Below are 13,133 nucleotides of genomic sequence, written 5' to 3' on the forward strand. Positions count from 1 at the left end.
GGCTGGAGAGAGGGGCCACATCTGAGCAACAAAAGAGGCTCTCTTGGGGGTGACTCTTAGGCCTAAATTTTAAGTAGACTTGACCTATCCTTTGCGGGGTTAAGTTTCATATGAACAAACCCCAAGACTGGGGGCTCTGCCTATAGCTTTGGTTGTCCACACTGTTTGTGAGAATATCAAGAATTCAACTTGGGGAAGTTGAATTTCTCCCCGTTCTCACCACTCCCCAAAGGGGACTTTGCAGATACTTTTCTACTCACTGATCGAATCACTCTGGGATTCACCAGGGCATCACTCTGGACAAACCAACAAAATCTCATGTCCTACCTGAGATTCCAAGTACTTGTGGCGTTCAATCAAACTATCTACATAAGTTATATTAGGAAATGCACTAGTCAAAATATTAATTTTGTAACAGATAAACACTTTTTGCTTTAGTCTCACACAGAAGGTGACATTTTAAAATATTAATTACCGTCTATTTTCAGTACCCTGCAATAATGACATTCCTTTGTTCTTCCTCATGCAAAAACATTTTTAAAATTGTACCTTGTACATTTCACTGTTATTATACACTCTAGGCATTTCTAGATTATACCATCTCAATCTTTAACATCTTTCTTTCTGATTTCAATATGTCCCCAGCCCTCCTTCCTCTATCATTCTCACATGCAGCTTCATGCAGTGTTTTAACATAATTATATTACAGTTAGGTAGTATTGTGCTGTCCATTTCTGAGTTTTTGTATCCAGTCCTGTTGCACAGTCTGTATCCCTTCAGCTCCAATTACCCAGTATCTTACCCTATTTCTATCTCCTGATGGTCTGTGTTACGAACAAACTATTCCAAGTTTATTCACTAATGCCAGTTCATATCAATGAGACCATACAGTATTTGTCCTTTAGTTTTTGGCTAGTCTCACTCAGCATAATGTTCTCAAGGTCCATCCATGTTGTTACATACTTCATAAGTTTATTCTGTCTTAAAGCTTCATAATATTCCCTCATATGTATATGCCACAGTTTGTTTAGCCACTCGTCTGTTGATGGACATTTTGGCTGTTTCCATCTCCTCGCAATTGTAAATAATGCTGCTATAAACATTGGTATGCAAATGTCCATTTGTGTCTTTGCCCTTATGTCCTCAGAGTAGATACCTAGCAATGGTATTGCTGGGTCATATGGCAATTCTATATTCAGCTTTTTGAGGAAGCGCCAAACTGCCTTCCACAGTGGTTGCACCATTTGACATTCCCACCAACAGTGAATAAGTGTGCCTCTTTCTCCACATCCTCTCCAGCACTTGTCATTTTCTGTTTTGTTGATAATGGCCATTCTGGTGGGTGTGAGATGATATCTCATTGTGGTTTTGATTTGCATTTCTCTAATGGCCAGGGACATTGAGCATCTCTTCATGTGCCTTTTGGCCATTTGTATTTCCTCTTCTGAGACGTGTCTGTTCAAGTCTTTTTCCCATTTTGTAATTGGATTGGCTGTCTTTTTGTTGTTGAGTTGAACAATCTCTTTATAAATTCTGGATACTAGACCTTTATCTGATATGTCATTTCCAAATATTGTCTCCCATTGTGTAGGCTGTCTTTTTACTTTCTTGATGAAGTTCTTTGGTGCACAAAAGTGTTAAATTTTGAGGAGTTCCCATTTCTTTCTTTCTTTCTTCAGTGCTCTTGCTTTAGGTGTAAGGTCTATAAAACCACCTCCAATTATAAGATTTATAAGATATTTCCCTACATTTTCCTCTGTTTTATGGTCTTAGACCTGATGTTTAGATCTTTGATCCATTTTGAGTTAACTTTTGTATAGGGTGTGAGATACAGGTCCTCTTTCATTCTTTTGCATATGGATATCCTGTGGTCTAGGCACCATTTATTGAAGAGACTGTTCTGTCCCAGGTAAGTTGGCTTGACTGCCTTATCAAAGATCAAATGTCCATAGATGAGAGGGTCTATATCTGAACACTCTATTCGATTCCATTGGTCAATATATCTATCTTTATGCCAGTACCATGCTGTTTTGACCACTGTGGCTTCATAATATGCCTTAAAGTCAAGCAGCGTGAGACCTCCAGCTTCATTTTTTGTCCTCAAGATACTTTTAGCAATTCGGGGCACCCTGCCCTTCCAGATAAATTTGCTTATTGGTTTTTCTATTTCTGAAAAGTAAGTTGTTGGGATTTTGATTGGTATTGCGTTGAATCTGTAAATCAATTTAGGTGGAATTGACATCTTAACTGTATTTAGTCTTCCAATCCATGAACATGGTATGCCTTCCATCTGTTTAGGTCTTCTGTGATTTCTTTTAACAGTTTCTTGTAGTTTTCTTTGTATAGGTCTTTTGTCTCTTTAGTTAAATTTATTCCTAAGTATTTTATTCTTTTAGTTGCAACTGTAAATGGGATTCGTTTCTTGATTTCCCCCTCAGACTGTTCATTACTAGTGTATAGAAATATAGTAATGATTTTTGTGGACAATCTGCTCCTTGTCCTACTCTGGGCCATGCCATCTTCCTGAGAGGGAAGAGCAATCCAGTGACAAGCTGCTAAATGGCTCTAATCCCAGGTTAAATTATAGACACTAACAACAACAACAACAACAATAACAACAAAAAATATAAAAAATAAATAAAAGATAAAAAGCAAACAAAAAATTAAAAAACAAACAAAAATAAAACAAAAAAATTCTAAAGGCTATGAAGAGCATAAGCTGTGTTGTTCCCTGTGACATGTTACATCCTACATGGACTTGACTAAATTAAACATAAAAAAACTATTAGATATTAACCGGAAACTCTGGAATCTTTCATTGCAAGTTAACCGTTTTTAATGGGTCAATTTTTCCTTTGTGATCTAATTCTCGGTAGCATAAGTTACTCTTAAATTCCTTCCTGGACATTCTGCCAAGGTAGAGCTAACTGGCCCATGCATGGCCCAACCTCTAAATATTGTACAATGCATTTTCACATGTGTTTTCTCTGTATCATTCTATTACCTTAATGGAGAGGATCCATTAACATGGTAACTGGAAGTCAAGCGTGTTCAGTACAGTCCTGACAGAGACTGCTAAATCTACTTGAGCACATCCCTACAATAGAAACCACTACATTTCTGCCTGTTTTCTCTACTTGTTTTGCTTTGGTTTCTCAACAAGGTCTGATGCTCTCTCCACAGGCTCTCCTGACCTGTACAATTTCTCCCACAGTTACTCATTTAACAATACTTTTATTTCAGTTAGCTAACACCATATTTTCCCCTATTCTAGTTCAGTAGGCTTCCACTCTGAAGTCTCCGTCTGGTCAATACTTCTCAGAATATAGTTTTAATATTTATATTTTAGTGACACGTAAAGATAGGGATTAAAAAATTAAACAGAGTAGGGATGTTGGAAGTCCCCCAAACCATCCTCAATTTCGATAATTAACTAGGAGGACTCAGAGGACAGAACATATGATCACATTCATGGCTGTGATTAAATACAACAAAAAGATACAAAGCAAAATCAACAAAGGGAAGAGGTCCATGGGGGGAAGTCCAAAGAAAACCAGAAATAACACTTCCAAGAGTCCTCCCCTAGCAGAGCCATACAGGAGATGAATTCCTCCAGCAAGAAGTTGTGACCTCACAAGTGATTATCTCACCAGAGATAGTGCCCCAGGCTTTTACTGGGAGCTGGTGAAGTGGGCACCCTCTGTCTAGCATGTACCAAGTTGTAGATGCCTATGGAAATCCTGGTGTTTAGCATAAACTACATTGTTTGTACAATGAGTGTAGCCACAGTGACCGACCCTTACCAGTTAGGAATGGAAAAACCCCTCATTACATCCAGGCTCCTAGATGCCAGTGAAGGACTGACCTTACAAGCAGATCTTTCAAAGAACAGCAGTCTCAAACCTGCTATATTAACTCTTTTCTGCAACATTAGGGATTTGTAGAATGGTAATTTTTGAGACTAAAGAAAAAGAACAAAAGTAATGAAACTGGGAAATTAATTTATATTAATTTAAATGATTAGAAAATCATTATTTTCACCTTTCTATTAAGGAATATATAAATATGTCTCTTAAATAAAATATCTTAAATATTATTTTTCTGATTTCATATAAGCAGTAATTCTGATAGTATAATTAGGTTTTTTGAATGAAAGTCTTCCTTTTTATGCTTTTTTTTAATGAGCAATTGTAGGTTTACAGAAAAATCATGCATTTACTACAGTGTTTCCACATACCACCTCTCCCACACAGTTTTCTCCATTATTAACACTTTGCATTAGTGTAGTAGCTTTGTTACAATTAAACAATGTTATTGTAATTACACTATTAACTCTAGTTTATGATTTACATTAGGACTCACTGTGTTGTCCATTCTCTGTTGTTGTTGTTTTATTATTTTTATTGAGTAAACATATATTTGTCCTAAAATTTCCCAATTTATCCTATTCAATTATATAATTCAGTGGTATTAATTATATTCACAATGTTGTGCCACCATCACTACCATCTTATGCTTTCTTTACTTATTTGTTTTCCCATTCCGAAACTCTTATTCCATTCCTTTTTACCTTTAAAATAGCAACTATTATTGGTAGCATACAGTGCTTTGTGTGAAGTGCATTTTGTGTATTAACAAAGCAAAACTAGGCTAAATGAAAACAACATTCAAAATTTGCTACATAACAGAAGGAAGAAGAAAATAAGTGGTTAGCATAGCATCCCTATCCTTATAAAGTTTTCTTTATAATCCATTCTTTATATCTTTGTCCTTGATGCTTTCCTGGGTTGATAAACTTTTGTCTTTTTAATGGACTTTTTAATCCATGCCCATATACTCAGGCATAAAGCAGTCCTGATTTTCTAAATACCTCTCTTCTTACTATTTTATATCTTTTCTTCTTTAAGGTGATACTTTTCAAATAGTTTTTACACTTTTTTTTTTAAGTTTTCCTAAGTGAGAGATTAGTTTGAAAATATACAGTCCTCCATGGTTTTTATATTTGGGTTATCTAGCTCACCTTCTCTTCACTTGAAAGCTACTTAAATATTTTGCTTTTTTGATATATTTCATCTGCAAACATATCCACACACACATGTGAAGCAGATTTCATTGGTAAGCATGGAATAACTGATGACTGGAAAAAGCAGGTCATCTGGACAAAGGTACTCAAAGTGTTGTCCACTGTCCAGTATCATTATGCATAGTCTTTACCCTTGTCCATGAAGGTAAATCAGAAAATGTAACTGAACGTGTAGAAACGTTAATGGGAATTTTACTCTTCCATAAAAATTTTAAGATATTCTTACAAAAGGATCAGTCCTAATCCAATCGGAAATTTAAAAAATAAAAAGGTTCATCACCAAAATAATTTGAGAACCATTAATTTCCAACATTTTTAATCATGCACTTTTATTCAGAAAATTTTTTGAGTATTACTTTTAATAAACACACTGTTCAGCTGATCCAGGTTGAGATCAGCTGCTGTATTGCAAAATAAAGCGTGCTTTTAAAAGTGTATGCAGAGTGGCAAAGGCTTCTGATTCACATTGTTTTCTTCCATGAGAATTGTAAACATTAATTATTATCATTATCCATAATGGTAATGGTAGATATACTATGTCTGCCAACAGTTAACATAACTCTCCATTGATTCATAGTTATTGGATTTATTGTAATTGTTTTTAAAATCTAAAAATCTCTACATTGAATTATATATTTTAAGTACCTTGTCTTGACAGCAATGCCAATTGGTAGTTTTTAGTGAATGTATGTATAATTTTGATGTAACTTAATACAAATGTGACTTACAGACAACAAGATAGTATTTCTCTTGCATTATTATTATTATACATTCAAAGCAGAGTTGTATATGACCTTTTTCAATTTCTTTGTTCTTTTAGGAATTGGCTATTCTATGTCAATCTTAGGCCCTGCAATTGGCTATGTGTTGGGAGGACAACTGCTAACCATGTACATTGATGTCGGTATGGGACAAAGGCAAGTCAATATCCATTTTTCTTAGTTTTATTTTAATTATGCTTCCATCCTAGACTGAACATTTTCACAGTATCTCCTTAGGGTAATATGAGGGGATTTTCAAAGCTGAATACATACAATTTTTATATAATATCTTTTTTTGCCTGTTTTGCTTCATGCATCATTGTCATATCATCTCTCAGCATAATGCATTTATTTATAAATAAGGATGCTTATTAGAGTTACCTGATGAGATTTTTTGAAAACACATGTCTAGAACCTCATTCATTGTTCAAAAACAAGAATTCAATCTAAATTAGTTATGTTTTGAGTAGTTTAGCTTGCACTAGATAACCTGAAAAGTCTATGATTTTCAGATTAAGTTCTATAGTAGTTCTGATTTTGGCTTGGAGGTCATAATCGTGCTACTTCAATAACTGTGACAATGGAGAATAATAGGCAATATTTATTGGTCCCATGCATTGTACCAGGCAATATGCATTCTGTGTGTTATCTTATTTAATCATTTCCATAATCCCATGAGTTAGATTCACATAGCCAGTAGGTGTCCAGGACATGAATTCAAATCAGTGTTTTCTTACTTCAATTAACCACTGAGTTACCTTTATCTCTTCCTGAGTACAGGTAAGTTATTAACCTTTGGTGAAGCCTCATTTTCCCATTGTACTACTAGGAACCAAAACTGCACGGTCCCTGTGAGCAATGATTTTAAAAACATGTTTATAATTAAGAGATTTGTTTACTGAGCTGTTAATCCTAGGTTAATCTTTGAAGACTATTTGAAAAGGTAAGCAGAGGAAATCCTTGAAGCAGAGGGCTGGGTTTTTAAGAAAGAACATTTTTTTAAGAAAGAAATTAGATGAACTGTAGGGGTAGTGTGTTTTCGAAAAGAGACTATTAATGTAAAAATATATGAGAAAAAATTATTGAAAAACTATTGATAAGGGTGGGCCATGGTGGCTTAGCAGGCAGGAATGCTTGCCTGCAATGGCAGAGGACCCGGGTGCCTGCCCATGTAAAAAAAAAAAAATTGATAAATCTCTTGTTAAGTGAGTCTTAAGAATAGCAATTCATAAGAATAAGTTTACATTTAAAAGAATGCCATAATTGAAGCAAGATTTATGAGCTTCTGATATAGATCTATTATTTGATTATGAGAAATATTAATACAGGAGAAGGGACAAAGTTAGCCAAAGTTATATAATGTGTTCAGGTATCCTATGTATGATTTCAGATATCAACATACTTATGTTTACTATTGAGTAATTTATACCTTTGTACCATATTTGCCATTATTGATTTAACTTGTAAACCTTTCTTTTTATAACTGTCATTTATGTCTGTTGTCTGTTGTCTGATTCACCACAATGGTACCAGTTGAAATTTTGGATATTACAATAATATTCATACTATATGCCTTTGAATTATAAAATATATAATTACCATAATAAATTGCTATTAAGATGGAGTGTACTTTTATTTCTTTTTTTCTATTATGCAGCGTTGCTATCACTGAGAGTGATCCACGCTGGCTGGGGGCCTGGTGGATAGGATTTCTTATGTGTTGGCTCTTTGCTTGGACTTTGATAATACCTTTTTCTTGGTTTCCAAAACATTTACCAGGTAAACATTTTTTTTTCCTTTCCAACCAGCTATACTCCAATTCTATACTAGGTGATGCTTTCTTTATGATTAATAATAACTCTGGAAAATTCACCCTATTTGTTGTATAGAGAATCTCAGTTGCGGACAATGGTGGCTCAGTGGCAGAATTCTTATCTGCCATACTGGAGACCCAGGTTTGATTCCTGGAACCTGCCCATGCCAAAAAAAAGAAAAAAAAAAAAAGGAAAAAAGAGAATCTCAGTTGGTTGTCCATATGTGTAAACTTTCGAATATCTGTCTTTATTTTAGAAAATATTGTGTAATGATCGTAATATTATAGATTTTATTTCGAGTTAACAATCAAACAAAGCCATAGTGCATATTCAACTCATTTTTAAATACTTACTAATTTTTTTCTTGTGTTCTATCTGGAATCCCACTCCATATTAAATATAAGATACAGTATCTTTTAAACTAATACTTTGTATTCATATAGTCACAATTTGGGGAGCCAATCTTCCTTAAGTCATACATATTAATTATTTGCAGACAAAAGTGCAAGTACTTAGTTTTTTCTATGATCACCAAAGTCATACTGCGGTATGCTCATTTTTCACCAAATTTCAATACTAGATAGTCTGTTCAAAAAGAAAAACTTAGTAGAAAAGAATATCCATTCCTCTCTCTCTGAATCCTGTTTCTAACAGGCTCTTGTAGTTCAAATATGTATCTCTAAAGTATTTTTCTCTAAGCTGAAGGTATTCAGCTGTTTCCATTATTGTGGCAACAGGATAAATGACTGAATTTTAGAATCAGGCAAAATAAAATTTGGTAGAGTAGGAGTAAGTGAACTCATTGATTCTTTTCTTCTCTGACCATCCCACCTTTTATTCCATATACTGGCTATTTGCTCAGACTTATTGGCGGTACAATTTTTAAAAATCAGAGGGACATGGGAAATATCATTTCATCTGTCAATCCTGTTAAAAGAGATGATAAATGTGAAAACCTCAGAAATGCCTTGTTTATAACCGTGTAAAGGATGAAAAAGAGAACTATTTGAAAGGAAGAGAAAAATGTTGTGAGAATTTAAATGGAAAGAATAAACGTGGTAGTAGCAGAATTGTCTCATTTTAATGTTTGGACGAGTTGGAGCTTCCTTTGCTAGGGGTATTGTATACTAACCTTTAGGACTGCCAGGTTACAGGTATATATATAATTTAGTTGACAAAGAGAAGAGCTGGCCTCTTTAAGGAATTTAAATACTTGTAGAAGTGTGTATCCATTAAAAATTAAACTTTTTTAAAAATTAAAATCGAAGTAATATACTATACGTTTACTAATACATTTAGTAATAATTTACTAATACATTTGCTATTTTTTAGGTACAGCAAAGATTCAAGCTGGAAAAATTTCCCAGGCACATCAGAATAAGAGTGGTTCCATACAAGAAGCAGATGAGAATTTTGGAAAAAGCATTAAAGATTTTCCAGTTGCTCTAAAGGTAAAATAGAACTGCTCAAAAATATATACATTTATTTGAGTATGTCAAACCAATAGTCATCTCTTGTGAAAGAGACAGTGGTTAGTGGTAACATGGTATGGATTTGGGGTTAAAGAAACAAAAATTGTTAATGAGCCATTCTTTTATATTCAGGACAAAAACATTCTTTCTGCTTAGCACTTAAAAATTTTGAACATGATTATAATTTTAACTTTTCAAAATTTGAAATAATTTACATTTCATTATTCATATACCTCCTTCTTGGATGAAATCTTTAAAAATATTTTTACTTCTTCATTCAGCCCACCTTCTTTCCTACTTTCCGCCAGCTTTCCCCATACTCAAATATTTCTGGATTTTGCTGAGATTGGCCATAATTTTTAATTCCAGTTACTCTTATTTTCTCATATAGTAGTTCTATTCTGTTCTATGAATTTTTATGTAATTTATTTTATAAATTCTAACTTACATTGTCATCATCTGTCTAAACTTAACTCTGTATTGCAAGAGTCATTGCTTACCATTGCTTTTTTTAAAAATCCATCTGGTTTCCTACTTGGAGATCTCTATTCTAAATCAAATTTTGATGTATACAACAATTTATTGTGGTTTTTTCCAGATAGGATATCTTCTAAGAATTCTTAAATGTCTGAGTAATATTTTTGACTGAATTAATTACTTTCAAATCAAATGCCTTAATCCCAGTAGTCTATGAATGTTTCACTTTTTTCTAGTTAAATGTGTTGCAGTTGAGAAGTTTCGGTTTATTGTAATTTTTACCTGTTCCTTCAGTCTGGAAGTTTGTAAATTTTTCCTTTGTATTGGATTTTAGGAAATTCACTATGTATTAATAAAGATTTTCTAGGGAAACAAAACTCACAGGAGTTATCTGTAAACATTGTGAGATTTTTATAAACATTGTCTAACAAGTCGGTGATTATAGGCAAGTCCAAATTCTATAGGGCAGGCTGTAGCTGGATACTCTGTTGCAGGTTCTTGATGAATTACCTAGGAGAAACTGACTGGCTGGAGTAAAGATGGAAATTCTCTCTTCTGGCTGCTTATGTCATCACTTCTTTTAAAGCCTTCAACTGATTGGATGAAATTGTCATTGTAGAAGGCAATCTCCTCATTTGATTGTCGTTGTAACAGACCATGGATGCAATCACTTAATGATGATTTAAGTCCATGAAATAGTCTTACATTAACAATAGAGCCAGTGCTTGCTTGACCGAACAGCTAGACACTAACCTGGCCAAACTGATACGTGAATGTCACCGACACAGTCCACCTCTTGTCAACTTGGCAGCCATACACATCTCTTAAAACCATACTTAATCTCCAAATAAAACAGTAACTGTCATATTTTCCCTTAACAATGCTCAACTCCCCTGCATACGACTGGAAACTCACTACCTCTCCCCCAAGATAAGGTGCAAGTCCTTGAATAATATTCACTATTAAACTTGATGTCCTATAACTTAAACACTGTGGTGGCATGAAAATAACATGTCTTATGATAAGGGGATAAGATAAAGAAGAAAACAAAGTTATTTGCTTTAGGTACCTATACAAGCATAACTCATAACAAAACAAGGAAGAAGTATTCATAACCATTATTGTCCTCTTTTCTATAACTGGCCACATGGTCATAGCTCGTATTTACAACTACTTCTACTACCCATTCCATATTCCCTTTACCCTCAACAAACACCTCAGCTGGCTGTAATTTTTGCCTGATGTGATGGTTCACACCATCATTCCTGAATTTTCTGGGCCGTTGTTAGTCCTACTTGGATTGGCTTGTGCAGTTCTCCATTGACTTTAATCACAGGGAATGGTAGTACTAAGGAACACCCTAGGGGATCTCCTGGTTTCTAGGCAAAGTCTTCTTACCTCCATTGTGTAGTTTAGTCCTATTTCCCCTGGATAGTCAGGATCAATCACCTCAGCCAGTACAGTAATTATCTTCTTTGCCTATTGATTCAGAGGCATGAAGAGCCCAAAGAGGCCAAGTGGCAGTCTTAACTTTCAGTTCAATGGAATCACTATTGTTTCTGGTGGAACACAACTCCTTGTGAAACTAAGACCTGTAGACCAGCAGAGCTTAAGGTTTCAAGGACAGGAAACAAAAAGTTTTTTAGTGTATCATTAGGGGGTCATAGTAAGTGGTGCCACTCCTATTACCACTCCTTGATTACTGGGTCTGTGAATCCTAGCTATGGGAGAAACAGCACTATACAGTGAACCGTAAAGGGTATGCTGATTTCAAGCATATGCAGCCTCCTGTAGAACATTACCCACCCCTGCAGGGTACTGTCACAGAGTTGACACTATAATTGAGTAATCAAAAGGCCATTCTACCATTCTGTTGATCTAGCTGCTTCGGGATGGTAGGAAGCATAGTAAGAATGGCGAGTTCCATAAGTATGTGACCGTTCCTTTACTTAATGTGCTGTGAATTGGTTTCCTTGATCAAAGGCAATGTGATGTGGAATATTGTGCAGATGAGGCATTATATAAGTCCATAGATGGTAGTTTTGGCAGAGCATTGGTACAGGGAAGGCAAACCCACATCCAGTATATGTGTCTGTCCCAGTTATAACAAAATGCTGCCCTTTCCATGATTTAGGTGGTTCAATGTAATCAACCCACTACTAGGTAATAGGCTAATCTCCTTTCAGAATGTTGTCATATTGGGAACTGAATGTTGGTCTCTGCTATTGGCAGATTGGGCCCTCAGCAGTGGCTATAGCTGGTTTTTCCTTAATAAGTGGAAGTTGATGTTGCTGAGCCTATGCTTCACCTTCATCCCTACCACCATGGCAACTTAGTTAATGACAAGAGTGACTGGAACAAGAGGCTAACTGTTATTCATAGACAGGTCATCTTGTCCACTTGATTGTTAAAATATTCCCCTGACAAAGTGAACATTTGATTGAGTCACACGTATTACCTTTTTTTCAGACGTTTTTGTCAATAACGCTCCAATCATATTCCTTCCCAGTCTCTGTCCATCCAGCCAAGTCATTGTTGACAACCCATGAGTCAGTATATGGGCTCATCTCTGACCATTTCTCCTTCCAAGCAAAATGAACAACCAGGCGCACTGCTCAAAGTTCTGTCACTCTCATTAGGAATGTTCCAGAAGGGGGCTGAAATGCTGCAACTGTCATATTCAGGTGGAACCTGTATATCATGCAGAACCATTTTCTTCCCAAGTTTCTTCTTAACCATAAGAAGAAGGTAATGTGGCAGGAGTGGGACCTGTGGGCCAATTTCTCATGTAACTTACTTATGTCTTCAGCACCTGCTTAAGCCCTATCTCCTATATATCACTTCCATTTTGTGACGAAGTGCAGCTGTATATGCCCAACTTTATGGCTTGGTGGGTCAGACAATATCTAGCTCATGATAGGCAACTCAAGCCTCATGATAACGTGGTGGCCCGTGGTTGAGTGTTCAGTTTCTACTAAGGACCAGTAGCAGGCCAAAAGCTGTTTCTCATAGGCACAGTAGTTAATCTGCAGTGGATGGCAAAACTCTGGTAAAAAATCCTAAGGTTCTTTGTTGTGATTCTTCTATAGAGGTCTTCCAAAGGCTCCAGACAACAGTTCACTTACCACTGACACTTCTAGCACCACTGGGTTTGATGGATCATATGTCTCAATTGGCAGAGCAGCTTACACAGCAGCCTGGACTCATTGCAGAGTCTCCTCTTCTTCTAGTCCTCACTCAAGATTCACACATTTTTCAGGTCACTTGGTAACTGGGCCAGGGTAGCACAAGCAAATGCAGAACATGTTGTCTCAAAAATCCAGAGGCCAACTAGGCATTGGGCCTCTTTATTGGTTGTGACAGGGACCAGAAGCAACAGCTAATCCTTCACCTTATAAGGAAGTTCTTTTTTTTTTTTAATTGAGAAATCTTCACACATATACCATCTGTACATGGTGTACAATCAATGGTTCACATTATCATTATATCATTGTGTATTCATCACCATGATCATTTTTAGCACATT

General features: G+C 35.5%; 1 protein-coding gene and 1 long non-coding RNA gene across 3 annotated transcripts in view; one reads left to right on the forward strand and one right to left on the reverse strand.

Moving 5' to 3' along the window:
- Nucleotides 1-13,133, forward strand: part of SLCO4C1 (solute carrier organic anion transporter family member 4C1) — an 85,600-nt gene that overhangs the window by 49,016 nt on the left and 23,451 nt on the right. For both annotated transcript variants that reach the window (XM_077139068.1, XM_077139067.1), the window contains exons 4-6: nt 5,904-6,000; nt 7,502-7,623; nt 8,991-9,109. In XM_077139068.1, coding sequence (XP_076995183.1) covers nt 5,904-6,000; nt 7,502-7,623; nt 8,991-9,109 — 338 coding nt within the window. The remainder of the gene's footprint in view (nt 1-5,903; nt 6,001-7,501; nt 7,624-8,990; nt 9,110-13,133) is intronic.
- LOC143665543 (uncharacterized) overlaps nt 1-13,133 on the reverse strand; it is a 49,048-nt gene that overhangs the window by 12,977 nt on the left and 22,938 nt on the right. The window lies entirely within an intron of this gene.

Source organism: Tamandua tetradactyla, chromosome 21 (assembly GCF_023851605.1).
Source record: "Tamandua tetradactyla isolate mTamTet1 chromosome 21, mTamTet1.pri, whole genome shotgun sequence".
Taxonomy (NCBI): Eukaryota; Metazoa; Chordata; class Mammalia; order Pilosa; family Myrmecophagidae; genus Tamandua; species Tamandua tetradactyla.